This window comes from Melospiza georgiana, chromosome 13 (genome assembly GCF_028018845.1).
Source record: "Melospiza georgiana isolate bMelGeo1 chromosome 13, bMelGeo1.pri, whole genome shotgun sequence".
NCBI classification, from domain to species: domain Eukaryota; kingdom Metazoa; phylum Chordata; class Aves; order Passeriformes; family Passerellidae; genus Melospiza; species Melospiza georgiana.
This window is the reverse complement of record NC_080442.1, coordinates 3,063,557-3,090,189: the sequence shown is the minus strand read 5'-3', so window position 1 is coordinate 3,090,189 and position 26,633 is coordinate 3,063,557. Positions and strand designations below refer to the sequence as shown.

Here is a 26,633-nt window from a genome sequence, read left to right as displayed (position 1 = left end):
CCAAGACTCAAAAACATCATATTTACCTTAACTTTGACTGCTGATGGCTCAAACCTTGAGTGCTACTACAACAATTACCAATAAGCAAAATTTAATCCCATTTTTGCAGAAGATTCTCTGAATTCACCACCCCTTAAGCACAGCAGTGGCTCTGCAGGGAACATGAAATTTGTTCTCTGCCACAGAAGCTGAGCTGGGCTATGGACACAGCCCAGCCTTACACCCAGCCCTACACCAAGCCACATTTCTGCCTTCAAGAATATGGTACTCACATATAGAAAGACTCCATTTTCATTTTTTCCCTGCTCACAGCAGGCTACAGGGTAAATTAATGCTTCAGCCTGCAGTGACTTTGGATTAGGCCAGTCTTGTCAATAATTAATACAGCTCTGCAGAGCAAAAGCACAGGAAAAAACTAGATTAACCAAAATCCCTTCTGCCGTGGCACCAGCTTTTACCCCTGCTGAATGTGCACACACAGGACTCTAAAAAGGACAAGATTATTTATGACCTTAACGTAAGAGTTCTGAATGTCAGGATTGGGGTTTTCCTCCTTTCCTTTAAAGAAATGCCTTATTTTATAAGCATTTGTATTGTAACAACTCAATAAATTGAAATAGTAGCAAATACCTTTTTTAACTGGCCTCTAACTTATCTAAGGTCTTAATCACAAGTTTTCAAGCCTGGGGGATTTCAGAATCCTAATGGGAAGCAAGGAACAAAGGCAGCAGCCCTACAATTCCACAGGCTCAGGCATTGTGACTGTAGTCATCCTCAGAAAGGAGGGATGAAGCAGTGACAGCCCCTCCAAGCCGGGATTATCCATCCCCACACCGAGGCAGGGCCCAGTGACAGAATGTCCATCAGATGGAACTGCCACTCCTTGGGGATGGCTGGGGACAGCATCTGGATGCTCACCCCATCCCCTCCCTGTACTGTTACACTGCTGTCACTGCACAGCTACTGAAGTTATTACAGCTGCAAAAGGCTTCAAGGTGAAACAATTAATTTGCAAATTGGCAGATCATTAAAAAATTGTTTTAACAACTCTAAGTATCAAATAATGAAATAAAATGCAAACATGCAATCAGCTGGAGCCTAAATTAATTCCTTTGTGAGGCCATTTTTCTTAAATGAAGCCCCTCTCCTGGATAATCCTGGATTTCAGCTGTTTTGTTCTGAGTGCATCTTAACGAGGCCGCGGCTGCTGAAGGACGTGACCCGATTTCTTCTGAGGTCAGCGCTTATCAGTGGAGCTGGAACAACACAAATTTCACTGAGACACAAGAAAAGCACTGAACCTGCAGTACTTTTGGTGAGTTCTCACATCTGGCACCCCATTCTGACAGGAAGTTCTTTGCATGACCAAATCCAACTGCCTGGCATCATTGTCCCCCTATTGATCTTGGGGAAGATGTTTGCAGGAATGTGAGGTGCTGCAGTGCAGCCATGAACTGTGCAACTGCTATAAAGCAGCACATAAATGTCCTTTTTCCACTCTTCAAAGCAGGTGGTCAGATGTTTTTATTTTCCTAGATAATAGCAGACTTCTTGTGGAGAGTGAGACAAATTTAGATAAAGACAAAGATCTGGTGCTTTGAGCCAGGCAGCAAAGCACCAACTTAATCCCACTGAAATAAACACATTTCTATTGTTCTCCTGGAGCTGGGCAGTGACAGAGCCCACAGCTCTGGCTGTCCTTCCAGATGTGTTTTCCACCCTTCACTCAGCCACAATCCAGCTCCACCCCAAGGTTTGCTTCCCCCTCACAGCAGCTCCCAGAGCAAGGTGTGAGCTGGGCCCTCTCTGTGCACCACACACCTGGCAAGGGTAAGGACTGGAGCAATTCTCAGCTAACATCAGGTGAAGTGAGCTCAGACACAGTTCAAGATGGTCAATAATAATTCCTGCTCTTCGTGGTTAGGAATGGTACACCAGGAGAGGCACAGCTCATATGTGATCCTAAGGCAAGCCACTATTTCATGGAGACTGCCAGAACACACTGTTTAAAATGTGCATCACTTCAGGACATTTCTGCAGTGAATGATGCCATAAATAAACAAGTTTGAAGTAACTGAATCCATCTGCCTTTGGTGCAGCTCAGAGGAGCTCCAGCAGTTGCCTGAGGTTTTACAAATCCACCTTTCCCTGCCCACCTGACACTGTCCCTGAAGTGCTGCTCTTTGAGGACATCTCTTGCACCATTCTGACAAGGAGACAAAAAAGGACAAGGTCCTAAGGAGAGTCCCCAACACGTTCAAACACAAACCACTACAACCATGAAGAGGGGCTTCCAAAGGGGCACAAAGCTTGGAGGAAACAGCAGGCTAAACTCTCCCACAGAGACAGGTGGGAATTTGAAGGTATTTTGGGTAAAAATTTTGGAAATCAACTAAAACTTACCTCATCCTGATGGAAAACTTTCATGATCAGCAGTCCCAGCAGTGGCACTGTTGGGAACCCAACACATGGCAAACTTCAGCCCAGTGGTAATTTAGAATAAATCCTGCACAGCAGGGAGTCCTACCCACATACCATTGGAGACTTTGTTTAAACACAACTAGAGCCTGTATTTAAAATTTCCTTTTAGGCTGAAATTTGCCTTTTCATTGAAAAGCCTTACCCCTGCCTCAAACTACATTTAGTCAACATTCACAGGACTTACAGTGGAACAAATCAAAGTCTTCCTTCTTGTGCTTACACCTACTGAGGCTTTACCAGAAAAATTCTGCTCCAGCATTGGGCCATGCAGGCTTTAAGCCAGAGGAGCCAGTTTGTTGCAAACAAAAAATAAAAAAATTCAATATATAACCACAAGGGCCACATAAAAGTAATTTAGCATAACCAGAAAACACACTAAGTCAAATTAAAGCCCAGTGCTTTCATTAGGGCATGGGGAAGTCTATTTATGCTCAGGCATCCTCTACTTCAGAATTACCAAAAATAGTCCTGACAGAGTTTGCTGCCCGTTTCCTCAGCTGGACCAGCACTGTAACACAGCCAGGCTCCAGTCACCCAAGGACAGCAGAGCCAGCCCTGACAGCCCAGGAAATGGAGCACTTTCATGGCCACATCCCAGGGACCTCTGCTGGGACTCAGCAGCTTCCCCAGGGCCTGAGTGACCCCTGGCCAGCACCCACCAGGCTCTCTCAGCCTCCTCAGGGGTTTTTTGTACATGGGATTTGCTTTTCCATCCCAAATACACAAATACATGTGTCAGAGTGGATTCTACAAGGCTCAGTGCATCACAAGTGTAATTCCAACAGAGAGCAGCTCCCCAGCTCCTGGGTAATCCAAAGGAAACTTTGATTGAAGCATGGAAAGAACACTCTCTGTGTGCCTGGGGCTCTCAGGGAGGCCTAGGAGAGCTCAAGTCCCAACAGCAGAGCTGACTCCTGCTGCCCCAGCAGCCTCCTCCTCCTCCTCCTCCAGCAGGTTTCATGTTGTCATCTTATTGCAAAAGTTCCGTATCTTGGTGATTTCTCATGGACAGCTCCTTGCAGCACAGCCAACAAACTCCAACTCTACCCTCACCCAGCTACCCCACTCTTTTGTAGCTCTTCTTCTTCTTGGACACAGCTGAGGCCTGTTAAGGGCAGGCCTGTTCCTAATCTTTGGTGATGAGCACAGCTGCAGCTCCTCAGGGGTGAGATTACCTTCTGCACTACCTTTGTGTTCTTACATTTTATCCTTCCACAGTTTCAGACCTGCATTTGTTAACACAAGCAGCTCCAGCCCTGCACAGAATGGAGGTGAGAATGTTTTGAAATAATGTTATGAGCAAAGTCCCAGAAAACTGAGTGGGAAACACTTGGTATGTTCCAGTCCTGAGTCCTTATCTCCCAGGGGCACCAGTCTGGGGACTGGGTGAGGATTCCCACAGAAGCCAAAATCAGCTCCCTGCAAAGATGAAGCCATACATTGAATACATCAGAACTTGCTCACTGTCAGGCAGCAGTGGTGCCAACCCCCAGCAATACAACACTGAAAGCACTGAGTGCCCTCAAGGGGAAGGCTCAGCAAGAGACATCCATGGGTGATAGGATTTAAAGATCCAGGCCTGGTGGGTTTGGGTGAGCACAAGAGTTCTCAGCCAAAAGTTCCACCAGGTCTGTAACACCCCAATAATACAAGGATTATATTGCAGCAACAATGGCAAAATTCTGAACCAGCAGAAAAAAGTATTTCCAGTGGGAACAAAGAACCAAACAGAACAGGAACATGAACAATTCTCACTGCTGAATTCTTTACAAAACTTTTCTTGAGGACTCCACAAATCTTTCAGCTTTAAGAGATTACTACAAATGTGGATTTTAGCCTGTTCTCATGAGACTGTTCTAACTCTTAGATAGCAGAAATATATAAATATTGGATCAAACTCTAGCACCACTTCTTACATTATTAATTCTAGAATAAAATACTGTCAAAGTTCTTTTCTTTTATCAAATCACTTTCTAACCTGTGAGAGGGGCAGGGAGGACAAGATCAACCCTGCACCATGCCTGAAAGCTTTCAAAGTTTGGCTATCACTGAATTTGCTGCTGCCCAAAAATACTCTAAGTCCTGCAGTTCCCAGTCTATACAGGAAAATGCAGAGAAGGAAGGAAAAGAAACAAATTAAATGACCTTTTAGAGTTCATTAGTGATGTACTTAGAGTTCTGTTCTCTTCAGAAGTAAATCAGTTTAATCAGACCCCAATTAGTCCAGTTCCAGCAGGCAAGGACAGCTACTGAGAGACTCACAGAACAACACTGAGATTTGCTAACTCATTCTACAAGCTGTTAAAAATGTCCAAACCCACTGAGAGGCCAAGGCTAAAAAAAGAACCCCAAAAATCCATGCTCAAAGTGTAATTTAGCTAAGCAGTGAAAATGGTCTGCATGTCAGAGATGGAAACAGCAAGTCCAAAATCCTTCTGTCCACCAAACAGCCACATTTGTATCAATATTGCTGCTGCTTTTAAGTAAAAAAGGCTCATTTTGTACATAAGTACATTAATTATGTACATTTATGTTATATTTGAGCACACACAGTCCCCACTTGCAGACACTCCGAGTCGACTTGCAAATCTTGAGCATATTTGACAAAGATCATTTCAAAGAATTCCCATAAATGAATAAAAACTGAATCAAATCAAGAAAGGATTTGATGCTCTCAAGATGAAAACGGCCACAAAGTCACTTTTTAGACCATGAAAATATCCAGAGAATATTTCAATGTTAATTAGGAATGTTCAAAAAGGATTCATTCCATGGCTTGTAGAATTATGAATTCCTTCACTCCTTCCTTACAGAGGCCAAAGAACAGGAACACAAAGCTGCACTCAAAGTGTGCCCAGAGTTCCCAGGACAAGGGCACAAGGTGGGCACTGCTGACATGGGCTCGAGCACCTCATTTCCTGAGGGACAGCAACTCTGAAACCACCCCAGACAAGTTAATTTTCACTGTCAAATGGTGAAAGCATTGCCACAAAACATCTTAGAGTTCATGTTAACGTTTTTCTTTCAACTCTGAGAATTCTCAAGGCTTTCAGTTCTCTTCACAAACTTTCTCAAATTCAAGAGACTATTTTGTGTTATCAAGACTTAGGAAAAATCTGAATTCAAACTTGCTCAGATTTGAAAATGTTCACACTCAAATACAAAAATGTTATTCCTTGTCTACATAATACAAGGCAGGAGGACAGACTGACCATACACTTTTGCAGCAGTTGCTACCCAATCCTGGGACCATGTACTTACATTCTGCCAGATCTGCTTTACTTTAATAACACAAAAAAAGAACTCCTGCACATTACAGCAGCCAAAGAACACATTTCATCACTTAAGATATTCTTTATCCTAACAGATATCAGTTTAAAAAAAGGAATGCTTAATCACATGACAGGAATCTCCTCTCTTTTAAATCCATGTGATGTAGTGAGGAAAAGTTCACAGGGACTCCCACCTGGCTGCAGCCCAAGCAGGGCAGGGAGAGGGGAAAAGCCAACAAAAATCACTTTGTGTCACTCTGGCACTGATCAAAGTGTCAGTGGAGAAAGCACAGTACAGGCCCCCAGTGTAAGGCTGTCTGCAGCTGAGGAGAAGCTCAGTTAAGGAAACCAGGGGGACTCTCAAAGCAGATGTCACACACAGAACGTTCACTTCTGCCCCTGCTCACACTTGCCTCTCCCACTGTTCCCTTGGCTGTTTTCTCGGGTTTGTCTGTTTTCCCAGACAGGAGCACAGTGAAGTTGACAAGCTGCTGTTCAAAACCAAAACTGGACCAACAAGGAAAACAATGACAATGAGATTCCTTTCTCCCAGCAGTGCAGAGTCCTCCTTGCAAAGATCTGCCAGGAGCTGTTCCTCTCACGTGGTGACAAACCTGTGCAAGGGCCTGAGCTGAACAGTGCCTGATGCCACATCTGACAGCCAGGCTACAAGAGAGTTTTCTACCACTGAAAACAGCTCCATTTTCCTGTGGCTGCTGCTACTGAGAGCTGAGCACTCCAGAGCAAGCAGGCAGGAGCACAAGTTTGCATTTCCCAACAACTTCCTGGATATTTTACAATTGCTTCCCCTCAGGAAGCTGATTCAGTCTTTGCAGCTCCAACAGCAACAATTCTTGTTGAGAGGCAAGTTGTCCAAGAATATTAAAAGCACATTCCTACAGCACACACAGACCCATTCCTGGCTCCCTAACAATGGGTTTTTCTTTGGGCCAAACCTCTCATCCAAAGAGGAGAAAAGCAATGAACTGGTCAGGTAATGCCCAACATCTTGGGCTTTTTGTGATTTGTCTGAAAGCAGCAGGGCACCCGACCACAAATGGAAAACCAGGCTGGGGAACGAGTCTGAAAGGGGAAGGGGAACACAGAGTAAATCACCAGTCATTCTGGGGACAAGGATTTCCTTCTCAACACATTTATCCTGATGCTTCATGCTCCCAACTCCTCTTTTTCTCTCTTCTTCATGTCCAAAACAGCCATGTGTCTGCACATGTAACACACCCTTTCTGTTTTGTTTTTACATGACAATTTTACCTGCAACTGATCTTATTGTGCCACGTAGCAGTTACTGAGTAAAAATTCCATCAGACTTCTTTTCCACAGAAGTGCTACACCTGAAAGTAAAACAATTAGATCACCAGGACTTCAAAGTGAGGATTTCACAGGTGGTGGCCTTTCAATGCTTAGTCAGACTAAAGAATTGATCCATTTGGATCGATCTGTTAATCCTGTTACTCTGAAAAAACAAGAAAACAGTTTTACTGGGTCATCCCATCCTCTGGTTGTTCTAAAAATCATCACTCTATTATTACAAAGCTCCTCCCCTCGAGGCCAGGCTGATCATTTTCATGATGATAACCCATAATCACAGCACCAAACCTTAATCTTTGGAGCAAGAAAGATATTTTATATACATCAGACTGCTTAAAACCCATCTGTACAACTTTTCACATGTTATTACATTCAAAAGAAATATTTATGACATAAAATTACTTAATACCAGTGTCAAGCTGCATTTCTGGGGAATTAACTGGAATGCTGTAAACACAGGGAGAAGTTGTTTGGGTGTTGTTTGAGCCTTTTTAAACAGCACACATGAAAGGCTCCTGCCCCTGAGTTCTGCCATGTTGTGCAGATGTGAGATGTGTGGAACAAAAGCCTCTCTGGTTGGCAGAGCAGAGCTTTGATGGTGAGCTGCTGTGATCTCCACTTCCCACACGCTCCTCTTCACTCCAGACTCAGCACAAGACACAGTCACCCCAATTTTCCTGCTCCTGATGAATATTTTAGGGTTGAATGAAGGATCCACTGAACTGATGTCTGTCAGAATCCAGCTACTACTTAAACTCAACTGCCAGTGCTTATCCACTGATTTCTCCCTTCCTACTCATATGAATTTCTTTTAAATGTCAGGCTTGTGCTGCCAGAATATTTAGTTATGCATTAATATAAATGTTGACTTTAAAGCAAGCTCAACTTTAAATATTTAGCTTTTATTAAAAAAAAAAATCAGCTATAAATGATAGCCTGTGTTTAAATAATATTTTAACTACTTGGCCAGTAAATATTCAGATAAGATTAAACAAAATTTCCAGGAGCTAATAGGTCAGGAATTACTTGAAAATGACATTTTGTAAAATGGGAGAACAGTGATAATTTCTATGAATTTTTTTCCAACTTTTTCTTGGCAACCAAATGCACAAGTGAAAAACCTCATGACTAAAAGTCTTTCTTTAAAATAACTAGGAGCTATTTTGCCATGGATGTTACCCAAACCTGCATCTCCTTTGGGCATTCACCAGTTTGATTAATTCAGCCCCAGGATGAAGGCTGCTCATCATCTTTGTTAAGGAGCTCTGAAGATGTCAAGTGATGTCAAGTTCAGAGGAAAAAGATTATTCTCTAGTCCCATGTCTGAATAACTCACATGTGGTGGTTTCATCATCAGCTTTAACAAATTCTCTTTGGTGAAAGGTGGAGAGCAGGAAGACTCTGCTAAATCAGCATTAGGAAGGACACACATTACCTCCACATCCTCCTTGGAATTCTGAAGCACAGAGGAACTGAGATGGATCCCTGTGCTCTGCTCCAAACAACCCAGAGCACACCCAGTGCAGCTGGACAGGAACACTGAGTGCACCTGGAGCACAAATGCAGCACTCAGGACAAAAAATGAGATGGACAGAACCAGCCAGGCCCAAGCTGTGTGCCCAGAGCTCTCAGTGTTAAACAGATTAATGCAAAGTCCCCAAGTTGGGGAGCAGAGGGAACATTAGTGCCAAGCCTCAGTAATTGATTGGGTCTGCTTGCACGCTCTAGCTTTCCCCTCAAACTACATTTTCCCTGCATATGGTTTCTCTTTCTGCCACTTTTCAAGTGATTTATTCCTTCAGAAGGGGAATTAGGTCTTATTTTGATCAAATATTTAGGACCTTTTAGACATTAAAAGCCACAGATTACAAAGAAAGAAGGGTCAAAACAGTAAAGTCAGATTAAAATTGCAGATAAGCCACAAATATTGAAGTCAGGAATGAACAAACAACTAGCAAAACAAGATTCAAAGAACTAAGAGGCTTATCCACCCTCCCTGCAATGTCTGGCTCCTCACTGCTAAATAACTGCTACTGAGATCTTCCCCACACAGGAGCTGATGAAAGGGGTCTGAATATAGGTCAGCAAAAGCCTTTCAGATCCAGCTACAGACACTAATTAGATCACTTTCAGTTATTAAAAAAATAGAAAAGGGAAAAAACCTCCAAAACAAAGGTTTTACGGCTCAAAATGTTCTGAATTTCTCTTTTTTCTTGTCTCTAATTGGCAGTGGCCTTTGGTTCCAAAGCAGCTGGTTGCTGCCCCAGCTCTGCAATTGTCACCAGCACACACCAAGCACGGCAGTGACCACACTGAGCAAGAACCTCCAGCAAAATTAAGGCTCAACAACATCTGCAGTGATCCACAAAGAGCTGGGGAGGGGGTCTTTAAATATGTTTTCAAGATATAAAAGAATTCTTCAGCTTTATAAGAGAACACTGACTGTTTTGTTTTACACTGCCAAAACCCACAAGGTAAAAAAAAAAAAAATTCCAACTATTTTTTTCCCCCTGAAGTATACAGTATAGCTCAGTTCATACAGGGCTCCTTGTACCAGCTTGTTTATGCCTCCTCTCCTGTGAAACAAGCCTTTATGTCTCCAGAGTGGAAAAACCCACTGGTTTATATCCTTTTTGAGATGTATGCAGCCAATTAAATTGTAAAGTAATACCTGTTTCAAAGTCTAACTCAAAGAAACTTTACATTCCTGGACTGGGAGCAGAGCCAAGAAGGTCACCTTACACCCTGCAGTCACGTGGGAACACTTGGCTTTTGGAATTTTCTATTTTGATTTCCATGCAAAGTAAAATTGGGGGACTGAAAGGATGGAGTATTGTGTATTCTCTGCACCCAAACTGTGCTCGTTTCTCAAGTGATAAGGTTAATATTCAGAGGAACAAGAAAAGATAGTTCAAGAGTTCAGAGTGATTTCAAGCCATTCAGAAAGACTCAGGGAAGTGACAATTGCTGGGAGCTCTGCACTTTCCAGAACAATTTTAGTGATGAATAAACTATGATGTGACCAGACTATATGCATAAGAATGGTGTGATGTGCACAAAACAACAGTGCACCAACACATTACAATAAAATCCACTTGTCACAGTAACAAGCCAAGTCGATTTCCTTCCATATGAGAAGGGCTATGAAAAGACTGACATCTTATTTTAATTTCCAGTTTTGTGCAAAACAAACAGCACAGCAACCCCAAGAACAGCACTGGAGCCAGGCTGCACCCCACCAGGTGAGCTCATCTGGGTACCCCAGAGCACCAGACAAGTCTGGGTTTTAAACTGGTTTGATCTGAGTCTCTGAGCTAATGGTAGGGTTTATTCTAAATTTAGCAGCACAAATGTGGATGCATGGTACCCTACCACTACCTGATGCCATTTAAAGAAGGATCCCAAAGTTTGGATGCCTTGGAGATTTCTGGATGGGTAACAAAGTCCAGCAAATGTACCAAAACAACGACTTGGGATATTTTTGTGACATCTGTGTCTGACAGAAGCTGTGGCGTCAAATTCACAGGTTGTTTTCTTCTAAGTTAGTGAACATAATTACAGAGTTTTCTGTGGAGCTTTCAAGACACCAGGCAGTTCCCTGTGCCATATTCCCACAAACCTCCTGCTTTAATATATTCAAAACTAGATTGCCTAGCCCACATGAAAAATCCTTGCAATGACTATACACTTAATAAGTTTAATTCCTTTGTCAGATCTGTACCATGCCACAAAACTAATACCTGTGTAAAAGACATTTTTGTACCTGTTTCTCATAATAATGTCCTGAGAACCCAGGAAAGCAAGAGAGAAAAAAGTAGTGTTAAAATCAATTTCTGGCACATAAAAAAATAATTCTGTATATTGATTAGGTACTCAGAAAGAATTGACTTAATATTGGCATCATTAACATCTAACAGCAAAATTCAGAACACTCTTCAAGCAAAGGCTACATCAAAGAGCTACAACATTGAGTAAGGGTTGGATAAACAACATCAAGTGCAAGCAGCTACATTTCCTTGTAACTTGTGCACAACACAGTGTTTCAGAATAATATTGTAAGTGTTTAGCCTCAGAAATATAAAAATTTACTTTTTTGATGCAAGTCGTGTGTGAAATCAATTGTGTTGACTAACAGAGAATTTGAACATATTTACATCTTCAAGGCTTTCCTGCACTTGACTTTGGGGTAACAAAACCCACTTAGCCCTCACAGTATACATTTTCTCCCCCAATGTGTAAGAATCAGGATTTATTTCTCTGTATAGATCACTAAAACAGCTTTTCCCTTGCAAACGATTCCAGCGGGAGCGTGCATTTAGAACAATAACCACGTAGAAAAGCTGCCACAATGGATTGGGAAAAGCTTTGTCTCTGACAGCCACGCTGGAAGCAGCAGTTGGAGTTCTCAGTCTGGTAAATTCTAGAAAGACTGAACTTGTGGGTTTGGTACTCCCAGAACCCAGGGCTGGCGTGGCAGGGCAAGGCAAAAGTGGCTGCAGGTGAAGGCTGCAGTCGTGGTCCTTTGTGCCCAGCGTTACAGAAAGCAAGCTGCAGAAATCCATCCTCAGACCGACCCGCGCCGCAGGAGCGCGATGCGGGCGTGGGTTCTTCCTCCTCCTCCTCCTCCCGGCCAGGACAAGGCGCCGGCTCCGGGCTGCGGCCGCTTCCAGGGCAGGGCAGGGCAGGCGCTCCCGCACGGCCCAGAGCTCTCCCCAGCCCCCTGCGGCGGCCTCAGACATTCCTGTGCTCTGTCAGGCAATGAAAATATCCCCGAGGGGATTAGAGCAGCCCTGGGGAACAGAGCGGCTCCGAACACCCCCGGCGCACGAAAGGCACCGAGGGCTTTGGGGGGTCACAGGAGCGGGAATGAGCCTCAACTGCAGCGCTAACGGGGCGGCTTCGGCCGCTGACAAATTAAGACCTCTAAAAATTCGCTGGTACTTTCACATTCTTGTGGGATGCAGCCAGCGTTTGGAAGTGTTCATTAAGGAGGGCAGACTCCTGCTCTGGCACTTCCACTAAGGGGAAAAAACCACGAGAACAAGCGAAATTAGAAAACAAAACATCTTTTCCTATTTCCATCCCCGACACAGGCACAGCCAGCTATCTATTCTTCTCCTATTCAACTTCATACAGAGCGCTCAAGGGTTAAAGTGCTTTTAAAAAAAATTAAGAAAGGAAAACCATTTTTTCTACAACGAGAAACACTTGAGAAAGGCTCCAAGCACCAGGCTAACAAAGAAATCGGTCCTGAAGAAGGAGGCCCTCACTACAGCATTCACCTCCTTTGCCAAGCAAATATATTTAAATAAAATTATTCAATCCCAGTGTGGCTTCCAGGCCACATTAAGGTAGTAACATTCTCCTTAATTATACTCCTTTTCACATCTTTAAAAATCCTTTCAATGTTTACTTGAAAAGCTAATTGCTGACAGCCAGAAAGAGCATACACGTGATCCTTAACAATTCTGGGGTGGGGGGAGAGAGCTGTCCCCTCCCCATGACAGCTCCAACACCTCAGGGAGCCTCGGGGATGAACAGGCAGGCACAAAACCTGAGCAAAGGAGGCTCGGGGACACCTCATTGTCCCCTACAAGCCCCTGACAGGAGGGCACAGAGGGACCCCAGAGACCCCAGGGGAGGCTGAGGATGGACATTGGGGACAGTCCCTGAGGGGCTGTCTGGAGGTTGGACATTGGGGACAGTCCCTGAGGGGCTGTGTGGGAGGTTGGGTGTCAGGGACAGTCCCTGAGGGGCTCTCTGGAGGTTGGACACTGGGGACAGTCACTGAGGGCTGTCTGGGAGGTTGGACATTGGGGACAGTCCCTGAGGGGCTGTCTGGGAGGTTGGACATTGGGGACAGTCCCTGAGGGGCTGTCTGGGAGGTTGGGTGCCAGGGACAGTCCCTGAGGGGCTCTCTGGAGGTTGGACATTGGGGACAGTCCCTGAGGGGCTGTCTGGGAGGTTGGACATTGGGGACAGTCACTGAGGGGCTCTCTGGGAGGTTGGACATTGGGGACAGTCCCTGAGGGGCTCTCTGGAGGTTGGACATTGGGGACAGTCCCTGAGGGGCTCTCTGGGAGGTTGGACATTGGGGACAGTCCCTGAGGGGCTGTCTGGAGGTTGGGTGTCAGGGACAGTCCCTGAGGGGCTGTCTGGAGGTTGGACATTGGGGACAGTCCCTGAGGGGCTCTCTGGAGGTTGGGTGCCAGGGACAGTCACTGAGGGGCTCTCTGGAGGTTGGGTGCCAGGGACAGTCCCTGAGGGGCTGTCTGACCCTGCACAGGCAGTGCTGCAGTCCCCATCTCTGAGGGATTTAGAGGCTGTGTGGATGTGGCACTTGGGGACATGGCTCCATGTGGCCTTGGCAGTGCTGGGGGAAGAGCTGGACTCAGCAATCCAAAGGACTTTTCCAACCTAAACAAACCCATGGCTGTGTGTACATTATCCATCTCACACACCTCCCAAAGACACTGTGAGCAAAGGGAAATACAGGATTTTTCCAGAATTGAAAACAAAAGCCACCAGAAAACAGATCTATACAGAGAATTTCTGATTAAAACTCCAACACAGATTTTTAACTACAAGAATTACAGTTTTCTAATTGCTATTTAAGTTTAGCTTGTGGATGGCACAAGATGTCCACATTCCAGAAGTACACATTCCAAATTTTTCTAAGAAAAATCTTTATTTTTGTACACCAAAAATCATGAAGCGACTTCAGGAATATCTCACAGTGTTGCAGTCATGCTCAAAACGATCTCCGAGTTATCAGTGCAGTTTCTCAAGAATTTACAAGCTTGAAGTGACTGTCCTATGACCAGAGCAGTTTACATTTTCTGTGCTGAGACCACCAAATTTCTTCTTTTAAGCCACGTACAGATGGCATGGACAGTTCTAATCAGACTTCCATGATAAACATTTCTATTGATCGTTTTCTGTAAAGAAAATGTTGAAAGTGCAAAAACATATGTAAAAGAGAGGAATGAAATCAGGTCCAGTTCTATCTTTATAGAGAGTACAAAGTTAGACACAGGGATGACAGAGGCAAAGCAATTAAATACATATCACAGAAACGTTTCTAATTTTAACAAAAAGTTGTGAAATCCAACTTAGCAGCAACTTGGAAGGCAAACTCTGAGGAAAGGCACTGCAGGGTTTACCCGGAGGGGAGGGAGGGAGGAGCTGAGCTAAAAGGAGCAGCAGGCACCTCCCCCAGAACGGTTTATTAAAGCAAGAACCCGGCATCAAAGCACATGATAAATAATTAACGTGCAATGCCTTTGTGATAAGGCACTGAACTTGAGCTTTCTCCTAAGGTAAATGATTTGTAAATGCAAATTTGTCCAGCTGCTCCTTTCCTGCATCAAAAGCCTGCTCAAAGATAGCATTTATGAGCTATTTTTGTCAAATATTTATACTATCTTAATCAGGTTTTGAGTCATGTGTGTGCCGTTTGTATACAAAAGCTCAGGGCAGTCACAGTTACATAAACTGAAGGGTTTCGGGGTGGAAAAGTTGGGGTTTGCCTCCTGGTCTGTTCAAGTTCACTCTTTAATTACCCCACCTCATTCACAGTGAGCAGTAACCCACCTGCAGAGACCATTCCAGCTCCATTCCTCAATCCATCTTTCCCTGCACATGCACATCACAAGGCTTGGAAACAAGTATCACATTTTTTTTATTCTAAAAGCATTTAGGAAATGGCACCTCAAAACGAAATTACATCTGCACAGCCACCATGAAGGCTGTGTTACAGCCTTGGAAGGGTATAGAAGCAATTACAGCAGGAGCATGGATGTTTGTGATTCCAACTGCTGTAAGTCTGCACGAATGTAACTGTTATTATCATTAAAGGCTGAAGAATGAATTAAATGTGGCTCTGCTTTCACAGTGATACCCAGTTTGGTCAGCATCTAACACCTGCCTATCAATCTCCAGGAAAACTGCCTGAAGAGGAATTTGCCAGGCAATAAAGCAAACAGGGCTCTTGTTAGCTTAGAATTCCAAAGCTCTGCCTAAAAAGCTGTAGCAGCTTCCTGAAAACAGAAATATTCCTGCTCCTTTGCAGAGGATGGTAATGGCTCCTTACCCACACAGCACCTCTGGACAGCCCTGAAAGAAAATACTAAGCTCTGTTTCTGACACCACTTCTGAGAAAGCTTGAAGAAAACCAGCAGTAACATACAGGGCAGTTCCCTGGCTACAAGGTATCTGAAAGGTCTTAAAACTTTGTAACTTAAAACCACTTCTAGGTTTTGCTGTAGGACAAGAGTCACCCAAATAAATTTTCAGTCTTTGGGTTACTGATATAAAGCAGCAACTCAACCTACCATCCCCTCACTACACTGAAAGACTGCACAAGTTACAAGAAATCAGCTGCCAGTAACACGGCAGGTCACTGAATGTGTGGTGATCTGACTTTCAGTTCACTCATTCTGGAAATCCAGCTCTGCCTCCCAAGGGAATCACAGCCAGGGGCAGTGAACCCAGCCCTGCACTTGGCAATGGTTCCACCAGGCTCTCAGCACCCCCACCGAGGCACAACCCACAAAGACCAGATATTATTTTATTTTTTAAATGAACACCATCACCTCCACTCATTGTGCTCACACACAACAACCAAGCTCAGAATGATAAAGTTGCTCACATGACAGGAGCTAAATTACATTTAAGCAATCAATATGCTCCATATATTCATCTGTAATAACAGAAACAAGCACTTGATAACCTTTCAAATCCCTCTGAAGAAACAATGAGGTCTTGAATGGGGAAAACTTGGAGAAAATGCTTAAGATCACATAAAACAAAAGTAAAGGCAAAAATCTACTTCTTACAGGTCCTTATATTAGTAAATGAGTAAAGGACATGCTTGAAAATTGCTAAAGCCATAAAGTCTGCCCAGGACAAATTTGGAAGTGAAGATGAAACCCCAAAGCCCAGGCTCAGGCTGTGCTAGAGCCCTGAGCAGTGGTGCCTCCACAGGAAGTTGCAGAGAGAACAACAAACAGCACAAAGCAGATTGCACCCAGAGATCAGATCTAGCACACATTTCCAGCTCCTGTGAATGCTGCCTTTTTCCATTAGGACTGATTTCCTCAGTGAAATGAAAAGCTGGCAACAACAGCAAAGAAAGCAACTGGAAAACATTATTTTAGAAACCAACACTTCAGATTTGGGGCTGTTCATGCTGTTACCATGAGCACACAAGATTCCAAGTGAGCTGAAGCAGGGAAAGCCTTTAACCAGCACTACCTAGAATGTGGAATGCACTGGATCCTGCTCTGGGTGCATCTGATGCCTGGATCTCCTCTTCCCACATTCAGAAGTCAATTTTCCCCTCCAGAAGTCTCAGAGGTGAAATACAAAAACCTCTATTCACATGCTGTGGTGTTGCCTTGCAGATTCTGGCCCTCAGTTTAGAGCAGATCTACAATATTTACATCACCTACAAGAAATCCTATCTATCTGCACTCACAGACAACACATTGAAATGGGGAGAACACAAACCCACACTCAGTGGAACTGCCAAGGTGTTCCAGCTGTGCCAACAGGACACTCCATTTTCTGCACTTATGGTTTGTGAGGGTTTTCTTTCATCCACATCTCCAAAAAGTTACATAAAACCACAAGACAAGCTGGTTACCAAATCACTGCAGGTATCTCAACCATCTCTTATCTCATACTAGCCAGGTATTTTTCAAAACCTACCATAACTTCAAATAAGGAGATAAGTAAAAAGAATCCATAGCAACAGAAGAACTATAGAAGCTAAAATGAAGGCTCTGAAGACATGAAGTAGGTATGAGCAAACAAGAACATGTGAAGATTTGGATAAATAAACTATTTTACACTTCAAACAGAAGACAAGCCTTGTCAGATTCCAGAAAAGGAAGCAACTCGGGAAAATGATGAAGGAGGGCTGTCCCACCCAAAATCTGTGGTGCAGTCTCTAAGTGCTCTTAATGCTAATGAAAATAGTGTCCCATAAAATGTATTAAATTTGCTGTTGCAAATGATTAAGAACAGATGCTGTGATTTCAGCTGGAACCCTGGGACTGTCTGTCCCTTCAGCACAGACAAGGCACAGGGGCTGGCAGAGGCTGGTATATCAACCAGCCCCAGGATTTCTATCTCTGCATCACCAACATCTCCTTCAGTAAAAAGGGATAACCAAGACAAATCAAAACCCTTTATCTGCTCTGCAGAACCACCAAGAACACAGCACAACAGAGCCCAGTGCAGGCAGGGAGCAGTTTTTCACCTCCTCAGCTCCCCACCAGCCCCCCCAGCACTTCACTTCAACTTCATTTTACCCTGAAAAAAATAACCATGCCATCCTGAGCCATTCAGCTGGCTGCCATTCTCCTCTCTTGAGGGCTGGTTTGGCTGCCAAGAGTGCTCCCATTTCCCTCACAACCATACTGGCACACCCTACAACACTTGAATTTTTCTTATGATTCCAACCAGGTTTCCATGAAGTGCTGCCCTTCCAGGACTTCATTATTGATACGGGATGACTGTGAAAGTCCAGGCCCCAAAAAGCCACAGCACAGCTGTTAAAAATGACACATTACACAAGACAAGCATCATGACTCGAGGTTCCCTCTGGACTTCTGCAAGTGAGTACATTCAGAGCTGTCAGGCCTCCATCCTTCTCTGAAACCACAACCTGTTGGGCAGTTTTGCATTTTTTTTCCCCTCAAGGCTAAGTATTTTAAGATGAAACATGTAGCTTTATTCCCACTTCACAACCAGACAAACAAATGAAATTTCAGCGTGGGAAAAGAAGTTACAAACCAAAGCAGTAATTAAAGCTGAACTGAGAATTCGTTACCAATCTGAAAATGAACTTTCATGAAACATTTCTTTCTCAATGAATTTGCTAATAAATAATGCACAGTTTCTGAGAAAGTTTCGGTCTACAGATCTGGAATCTATATGCTGTAATACATAATATTAAAGATGAAAATGGTGACATGAGAGACACAATGCTATTTTGCTCACAGTGCTGTTCATACTCCAATCCTATGCCAATCCCCAGCCCAGCAGAAAGCAGTGGCAGTGTTCCCTGTGCCCATGTCACCCTTCCCTGTGCCCGTGTCACCCTTCCCCGTGCCCATGTCACCCTCTCCCTCCTGCCAGCACGGGTACTGATGCAGCAGAAGAGCAGGGATCTGATTCAATTCTCCACATCCTCCACCAACACCCAGGAAAGCCAAGGAAGGGCACAGAAGCCCTCCCTGCAGTGGCACTGCCAGCCTGGAACACTGACACTAAACACTAAAATGGGGTTAACACTTGGCTACAACTTCATCTTGCCCGTGTTTCCTATCTGGCCCAGCACATTCCTGATGGAGGACTCACAAATCAATAACAAAATACCTGGATTTTCTGCAAGGTGAGCACTCACAGCCCACCACTAAAAATTCCAATCCCCACAGCACTGGAGCGTACAACAAACTGCTGAGGTGTCTCACCACAGCAAAAAATGGTTCTGCATGCAGTTTTCCTTTATTTCCAGTTTTTTATACTTCCTTCCTTGCCTGTTTTCAAACTGGAACATTTGGCTTTATAAATCACTTTTGGAAATATTTCACCTTCTTGTTAACACCCAGCTTTCCTCTCTACTATGCACAACACTACAACAGCCATAATTCCAAGTAATTATTCAGTTCTTTAAAGGACATGTGGGTGTGGCACGTGGGGACATGGTTTAGTGGGCATTGCTGAGGAAATGACTGGACTCCATCTTGGAGGGCTTTTCCAACCTAAATGATTCTGTGATTCTTCTGTTTGTTTTTTTAAAGCAATGTGACCTCTCTTAAAATTCTGAAGACAAGCTAGACTCCACTTCTCAATTTTAAAAGTCATGACAGGTCTAATGACTGAAATGACTTTTGGCAGGCTGTTCTACTTTTAGAAGGAATATCCAAACACCTCTATTTGTGGCTCTCCCTTCCTCACTACAGTTACATTCTAAGGTTTCAATGCACAAACCACAGGGCCGTGTTAAGAGGAGATGTTTGGGCTCATTAACTACAGAGGAAAGCCAAGAAAGATGAAGCTTATCCAGGGCTTGACTCCATCTCAGTCCAAGTGGAAGCAAGCTGTGGGACAATTACACTGAGAACTAGGGAACGAAAAAAACCTGGAAGCTGCCTCCAAGTGCTCAAGTCTGTTAGTGATGGCAGCAACACAAAGGTGCCTCTGCCAAAAGGAAGATGAAAGGAAGAAATGGAACCAACACAATCAGAGCTGGAGCTTTTACTTCCCAGAAAACGTAGGGAGCAATGCTGTGTTATAAATACACAATCTGAAATATAGAAAGATAATAAAGATATTGGATTTATTCATAGTGTCACATAAACATGAAGACAAACTGAGATTTACCATGGCTCAAAATACCATCATAAAGTACACATCAAATACAGCAAAACTTGCCCAGAAAAGCACTCACTAAATGGCTGGGAACTCCATGCAGAACATGAAATTAATGGAAGCTGGAGATAAGCACAAAGTCTCCTCAGAACCACATCAAGTCTGAGTTAAATATGTTAACAGGCAAGGCTGCACTGGTGCAGCCCTGAGCACAGCCTGCCCTGTGCTGCTCACCCCGAGGTCAGCAGCAGCACTGGACACATGTCACCAGTTAAAAACACATCAAACCAGATAAATTCATCAAAGTATGGCAATAATAACAGCTGACAACTGTGCTGCCTGCTGACACGCGCTCTGACCCAGTGTCACCAACCCTGACAGCTCCAAGACATCCAAGACAGGCAGCAGGCAAAAAACAAAGGTAAAATATATTTGGACTCCAGATATGTGAGCTAGAATTCAACCCTCTTGTAAGTGACACCAATTTCTAAGCCAAAAAGAAAGTTAAAAAAACAAACAGATGGCAAAGTCCAACTGATGAAGCACTGAAACACCCAAGGATATCAAGCACAGAGGTGCCTGCTAGGAGAGACAAAGGGAAATTTTAAGGGATCAGCAGGCAGAAGTACAAAAACATGGGGGTTTAAAATAATAACAAAACCAAACATAATAAAGACACAGTAAGCTCCACAGCCATATACATAACAATTAAAATCTGATCTAACTACAACAGACAGTAGTGCACAATTTCTTTGAGCAGAGGGATGAATTAGTGGGTAATTTAATCAAAAAACAGCCTTTCCACTTTTAAAAGATCTCCAAACAAAATTGTATGACTAGAGGATACCAAAAATTATCACCCAACTGCCATGCTTTGATGAGACCCAAAAGAACTGAGTCATCAAAATCCACACCACCAACAACAGTCCATCACACAAGCTAAAACCTCTGCAATGCACTAAGGAAAAGAAGATCAATAGATTAAAATGTACAAATGAAGAAATTCAGGGTAAGCAGACACATCTGAATTTCTGCAGTAGTAACCAGCACCAAGGCAGCTGCACAAACAGCTCCAGAGTGAAGAAAATTCACAGCTAACATATGCAGAACAACACACTTGGAGGGGCAAAAAGCTCTCTCCATTGTACAATTCACTGTTTTTAAATCAACTTAAAATGAAATTTCTCACTGGAAAACTATGAAAGCTAGAATGTCAGAGGAATAGGAAAATAAAACATTGTTAAATGACTGAATGACCACTACATTCCTTCCCAAAAATGCCATGCTCAGTCTTGGTCACATCACAACAGCAAACCCAAAGCTGAACCAGGAAAGTTCAGAGATTGGCAGTGAGAATCAGTGATGCCATTAAAAAATACCCAAGTTTATGTATTTGGAGCCCAGTGAGTTCCCAGATGGGCAGTCCTGTGTGAACAGCACCTTAATGGATTTAACTCATTTCTTTCCTACTCATACACCCAATCCCAAAACATTCAGCAGCAACAAGTGAAGTGATAAGTTTAGTGTTGATGTAAAAAGAAAAAATTCCTCTAGAGTAATTTATTACTTTTCATTAAAATTAAACCTCTTCTCTTTTTGCACAAATCAAACAGCTTGTGGTTGTTACATACTCCAGGGAATTACCCAAAATCCCAAGAAAGTTTAGCAGCAGAATATTCCAATTCCTTCATTGCCTTTGGTAAGGGCAGCTTTAATGAGGAAAAAAAATATATTTTAACTGATGCAAAAAGGATTTATCATAAATTGATAGTCTGCTTCTTTTGTAAAATTAAGATGCTCCTTTGCATGAATACTAAATGGTAAAAACCCTGGAAATTAAAGCACCTAATAGATCACATAAAGCAGGCTTTCAGTTTTCCTACACAACCCTGCAACTGTACACATACAAATCAGGCTTATCTATTTATATGGAATTAATCAGGATTACCACTTTCATCTTGGCAATTTCACTGGAGGATGAAATCAATAGCACCCAATCAGTAAAATATGACTGTTTCCACTGCTCTGAGGCATTTGCTCTATTAAGAACTATTCTGCCTTTTTAAAAAATCAATAGCCTGGGGCATTATGTTTCAATAGTGGAGATCAGAGGTGTGTCTGACTCTGGCAGGACAATCCCAGTGTTTGAGAGCTCTCCCCTCTCAGCTGGCACACAGAGAGGCAAACACGGGCCTGTGCCTCCATGGCCATTCCCAAAGGCTGCACTGAGCCTCTGGGGCTCTCAGGGGCTGAACACCCAATCCACATCCCTTGGAGGAAGGTGAAAACCCCTCTGCATCCACCATGGAAGCTGCAATCTGAGCCCACTGAGACTCCTACAAACTGGCTAAGCCAAAGTGGAGTTTCCCTTCCACCAAGAGACATCCCAACACCAGCAGGGATTCCTCATGGGAAACCAGCACCAACCAGTTACAGCTCCTCATAGGCAATGCAAAGTGCATTTAAACATCCTGCACCCAGAAAACCACTGCATGCTTAGAGCTGGCTACAAACACTGGCACACATTTTACACACCAAATTATCTCCATGACACTGGTGATGAGAATAAAATTCACTTTCAAAGGCCCCGTGACACTCACTCTGATTTTGCCCAAGTTAAATGTTTTAATAGCGTGAAAGCAAACCTTAAGCAGAATATTGCACTGCTCCTTGTGTAGTTCTCCTAAACTCTCACTTCATTTTCTCTCTCATTTATTATCACTCTCCTTCTCTTGGCCATACAACAAACTCCAGCTAGGTGCCTACAGAGTCTCCAGCCTTCTGTGACCATCTCTGGCTGAAGGTTAACCTCGTGTAAATCACAAGGGCATTTTATCATCAGGAACAACCAAATACTCTTATTTGTATAAGGAAATATCTACCATAGGTAACTTCCTTACTCACACTGATAAGGTAACACAAGGTAACTAAGCCAAGTTGGTTTTTTTTATGACACTTTTTGTTTGCTGCTTTTCACTGTGATGAACACTAGGCACAGGTGTGCACACACCTGACAACTCTGGAACTGAAGTGTTAGTTTATTAGGAAAGCTTCATAAGCCAGTCAGGTAATTCTTTTGGCTGGGTAATAAACATGCAGCACAAAAGCCACATGCAACCTGTCCATATGGAACAGGAGCATCAAGCAGGGAGAGCGGTGCTTAACTGACTCGGGACGTAACCGAGACCGGAATATTTCTGCTCTATTTTTAACGTGGGATATAATTAGAAATAATCAAGCAGCACACACACAACAGAAACAAATGACAACCTGCTGTTTCTAGGGACCCAGCTGATGTGTGTTGCCATCCTCAGCTTTCCATCCCCCCCATTGCTCCCCAGGAGGAGCATCCCATCACAGCACCTGGATGCACTTCCCAGCTTGCTGCTCACAGACCCCGTCAGGTCTGGGCTCCTCCTGCAGCTCCAGGCCCACCCACTGCAAACTCTGCTCCACTGGGACTTCCCAAAGCAGCAGTTTGTCCTCTAAAAACAAAATACCAACTCCAAGGACTTCAGCAACACCAGGGAGAGACAGAACAAATTTCCTGCTTCTGAATAATCTCATTTGCAATCTTAATGGTGTATACAGGCTATCACAGCTTTCCTATTAAAAATTAGGTGACACCAGCTTCATTTTTATTTCTAATAATGCAATCTGTAAAGATCCAAGTTTTTGTGCTTATCTCAACTCAGTTACAAACAGTTATAGGAGGCAGGATTTAGCTTAATTTGATGCTTCTTCCTGACTTGTTTTATTCCCTCAGCTAAGTGCAATGTTGTCCCAATTCCAAAATCAGCAGCTCATCTTGCCTTATCTGCAGAGCAACCAGCTACAATGGAAAACACACTGCTGTTTGCAGACACACAAATAAATGAAGTTATACAGTTTTCCCCTAAAATAATTCAGCTGCACTCTTTTCTTCTTCAGAGAGCCACGATGAGCTATTTATAAACAGGATCAAATGTCCCTCCAACACTCATGACTCCATACAAAGAATACAAGCTTCCAAATCTGCAACTTCTGCTCATTTATGGCACTTTGACCCACACCAAATGCCAGCATTGGGGGTTTTTTTGCATCAAAACCCCCTGATCTGGACATACAAGCAGCACTTCAGCCTTGGCAAGGAGAGCTGTGGGTCCCACAGCCAAAGCTCCACCTGGACCCACAAAGCTGCTGCTCCTCTGCCTCTCCAGCCCTCAGCACCAGCCTGAGGAGGCTCCTCCAGCATCCTGGAGAGACCAGGCTGCACCCAGAGCACGGAACAGAGGGCAGCACTACCCCCTCACATCTGAGCTCCAACAGGAGAACTCATGCCATGGAACAGCTGCACCCCAGTCCCTCTCCTGTGAGCACCTGCCCATATAAAAGTATGTGGAACATCCTGGATTTAAGAAAAACTACTGGCAATTAGATGGGAAATAGTGGGAATTAAAATGAGCTCCATCCACTACACATGCTCTTTATTGAGACAAAGAGCTAAGAGAGCCTCTCTCCCTTTCCTCTGAGTAACTGGTGCAAACACCCTCAGAGAGGGAAAGCCCAGCTCCTGGTGCTCCCCAGGGACCCCACAGGACACATCCATGGACACAAGAGGAGGAGCTCACCAGAACTTCCACGATTTCCACACTGACACTCCTAAATTCCTGCTCCAATGAAGGTTTTATTCCACATCATCCCCCCTCTGCAGACTCAATTCACACATTTGGCTCCAACAGAAAGAACTTCACCTAATCATTTGATTTCCTCAAACCATAAAAGATTATTTTAAACTAGCAAAGAGCTACTAACACAACCATGAGTCCACTGAGCTGGCAGGAGAGCAGGAATATCAGAAAATAATCACTACGTGGCAAGGTTTTACACATAACAAAGTAACTTATCTGTTACACATGTTCTGCAGATTGAGTCAAACTGTAATATTTTTCAAAAGAAAAAAATCTACTTCAGACCTGGAATCTGTAAAGTTTGTACCGTGTAAGAGGATAAATAAAAATATTCCCATCAACAGGAGTCAGCTCACATGGTTCCACCAGTGGTGCCCAAGATGAGAACCACCGTGGAAGATCCTGCCTGATGTGATTTGAAACAGAACAATTACACTATTTAATGTCAGAATTTAACCATTCTTACTTTCCCAAATTGCTAAAAAACACTCATTTGACCAGCAGTTTTTTTCCATATTCCATTTGCACAGAGCTCTCTCTTAAAATACCAGGATTCAATCAACCTACAAGGAGTATTTTTTTTTAATCCCAGCACTCAGCATTCAAGACCAGATTTTCTTTCAAGCATCCTACTAGCTTATTGCTGGCAAAAAGGAAATAAAGAAGTTACTTTTTAAAGCCAGCATTTGGCATAACGAGCAGATAACATCGCTGCAAAGCTAAGGAGGCTTCTGTGGTATTAATGGTCTCATGCAAGGGCTTTTGAGAGAGCCTTCTCCTGCCTCACCTGGCTGAGATTACGTTTTCCGTAGCCTATAAAGAACCAGGATTCAATCATGGACCATTAAAGACAACAATGGTAAAAGGTGTGAGAACTACCGCGGCTGAAACGCTGCCAGACCGCTCATTTCTGGGCTACTGCGGCAGTTCCCAGGCAAGTTCCTCTCTCTCCACAGGTTGCCGGTACCGAGTCCGTGCCGCTTCCAGCAGCCCTCCCGAGCCGGGGCAGAGCCCGCCCGTGCCGGCTCCCCTCAGGGGTGAGCTGCAAGCCGGATCCCCCTCAGGTGTGCCCTTCTCCCCTCCCCGGTGAGGTGCAAGAATGATTCCCCTCAGGTGTGCGCTTCTCCCCTCACTGGTGAGCTGCAAGCCGGATCCCCCTCAGGTGTGCCCTTCTCCCCTCACGGGTGAGGTGCAAGGCTGATTCCCCTCAGGTGTGCCCTTCTCCCCTCCCCGGTGAGGTGCAAGGCTGATTCCCCTCAGGTGTGCGCTTCTCCCCTCACCGGCGAGGTGCAAGGCTGATTCCCCTCAGGTGTGCCTGGCTCCCCTCCCCGGTACCAGCGAGCCGGGAGCACAGGTGGGTGAAGCGTTCAATCCGCCGCAGAAGGGGCTCCAGATGTCCCTTGTTCGCGGGGAGGCACCGCCGCCGCTCCCCGAGGCTCGCAGTGGCCCCTGCTGGTGCCCGCACGGGGGGAGCGGAGCGGGCTCAGCCCCTCGGCACCGCTCGCCCTGCCGGGGCCGCCCCGGGCCCCGCCGCCCCCCGGACCCCTCCGCGCCCCCTCACAGCTCCGCGCCCGCCGCCGCCGGGGTCTCGCCGCGCTCTTACCCGTCAGGAGGCTTCGGGAGCCGCTCCGCGCCGCGGCGCCGGTCGGTGCGGGCTGCGCGAAGAGAAGGGCGATGCACAGGGAGCCGAGGAGCCGCCGGGCTCTCCGCGCCGCCATCGCTCCACTCCCCGCGCCCGGCAGCCGGGCTGCACCCAGCGCCAGCCCCTCCCCCGGGGGGCTCCTCCTGCCTTCCTTCCCTACCGGGCGGGTTGCGCGGAGGCGGCGGAGGGAGAGCGGCGGGCGGGCGGAGCGGCCGCGCTCCCTCCCTCACTCCATCGCGGGCCGGGCTCCGCCGCTCGCTCGCTCCGTCCCTCCCTCAGACGGACCCCGCGGGGCGCGCGCCGCCTCCCGCCCGCCCCCGCCTCGCGCATGCGCGCGCTCCTCCCCTCCCGCCCCCGACCCCCGCGCCAGGTGTGCGCGCGCCCGCCCCCCCCCCCGCGCGCGCTACCGCGCCTGCGCGTGCGCCCGCGGGGGGGCGGGGCCGCCGCCCTCTCCTGAGGGGCGACGCTTTCTCTCCCCCCCCTCTCCCCCCCCCTCCCCTCCCGTCAGGCGTTCGGTGCGTAAAGTTCGTGGGTTTTAGGGCAATAAATCCATGTTTTCCCCTCTCCTGGACCAGCTCAGCATGAGTGCGAGACCTGCGCGTTTTCCACACGTAAAAACATGGAAAACCAGACGGTTCGGCACCAATCCGGGTATCCCCGCTATGTGGCGAGCCGGAGGGTGTGGGAAGAGGGAGCCCTGCTCTGCCATGGTGCTGGTTACCAGCGATCCAGAGCCGCCCAGAAACCCGAAATGGAGCTAAATGCAGAAAAATAACTTGCGGAAACTTGTTTTCTTTGGAGCGACTCTGGGCTCTGTTCGGGATGCCGCCTCTCCCAGTAAACATGCTTCTCAAAGAT

At 45.2% G+C, this 26,633-nt stretch overlaps 1 protein-coding gene across 10 annotated transcripts in view; it reads right to left on the bottom strand.

The window, feature by feature from the left end:
• The window catches only part of NEO1 (neogenin 1), a 178,724-nt gene extending 152,674 nt beyond the window's left edge, over window positions 1-26,050 (bottom strand). For all 10 annotated transcript variants that reach the window (XM_058033043.1, XM_058033051.1, XM_058033053.1 and 7 more), the window contains exon 1: window positions 25,737-26,050. In XM_058033043.1, coding sequence (XP_057889026.1) covers window positions 25,737-25,851 — 115 coding nt within the window. In that variant the 5' untranslated portion in view covers window positions 25,852-26,050. The remainder of the gene's footprint in view (window positions 1-25,736) is intronic.
• Between the last annotated feature and the right edge of the window lie 583 nt (window positions 26,051-26,633).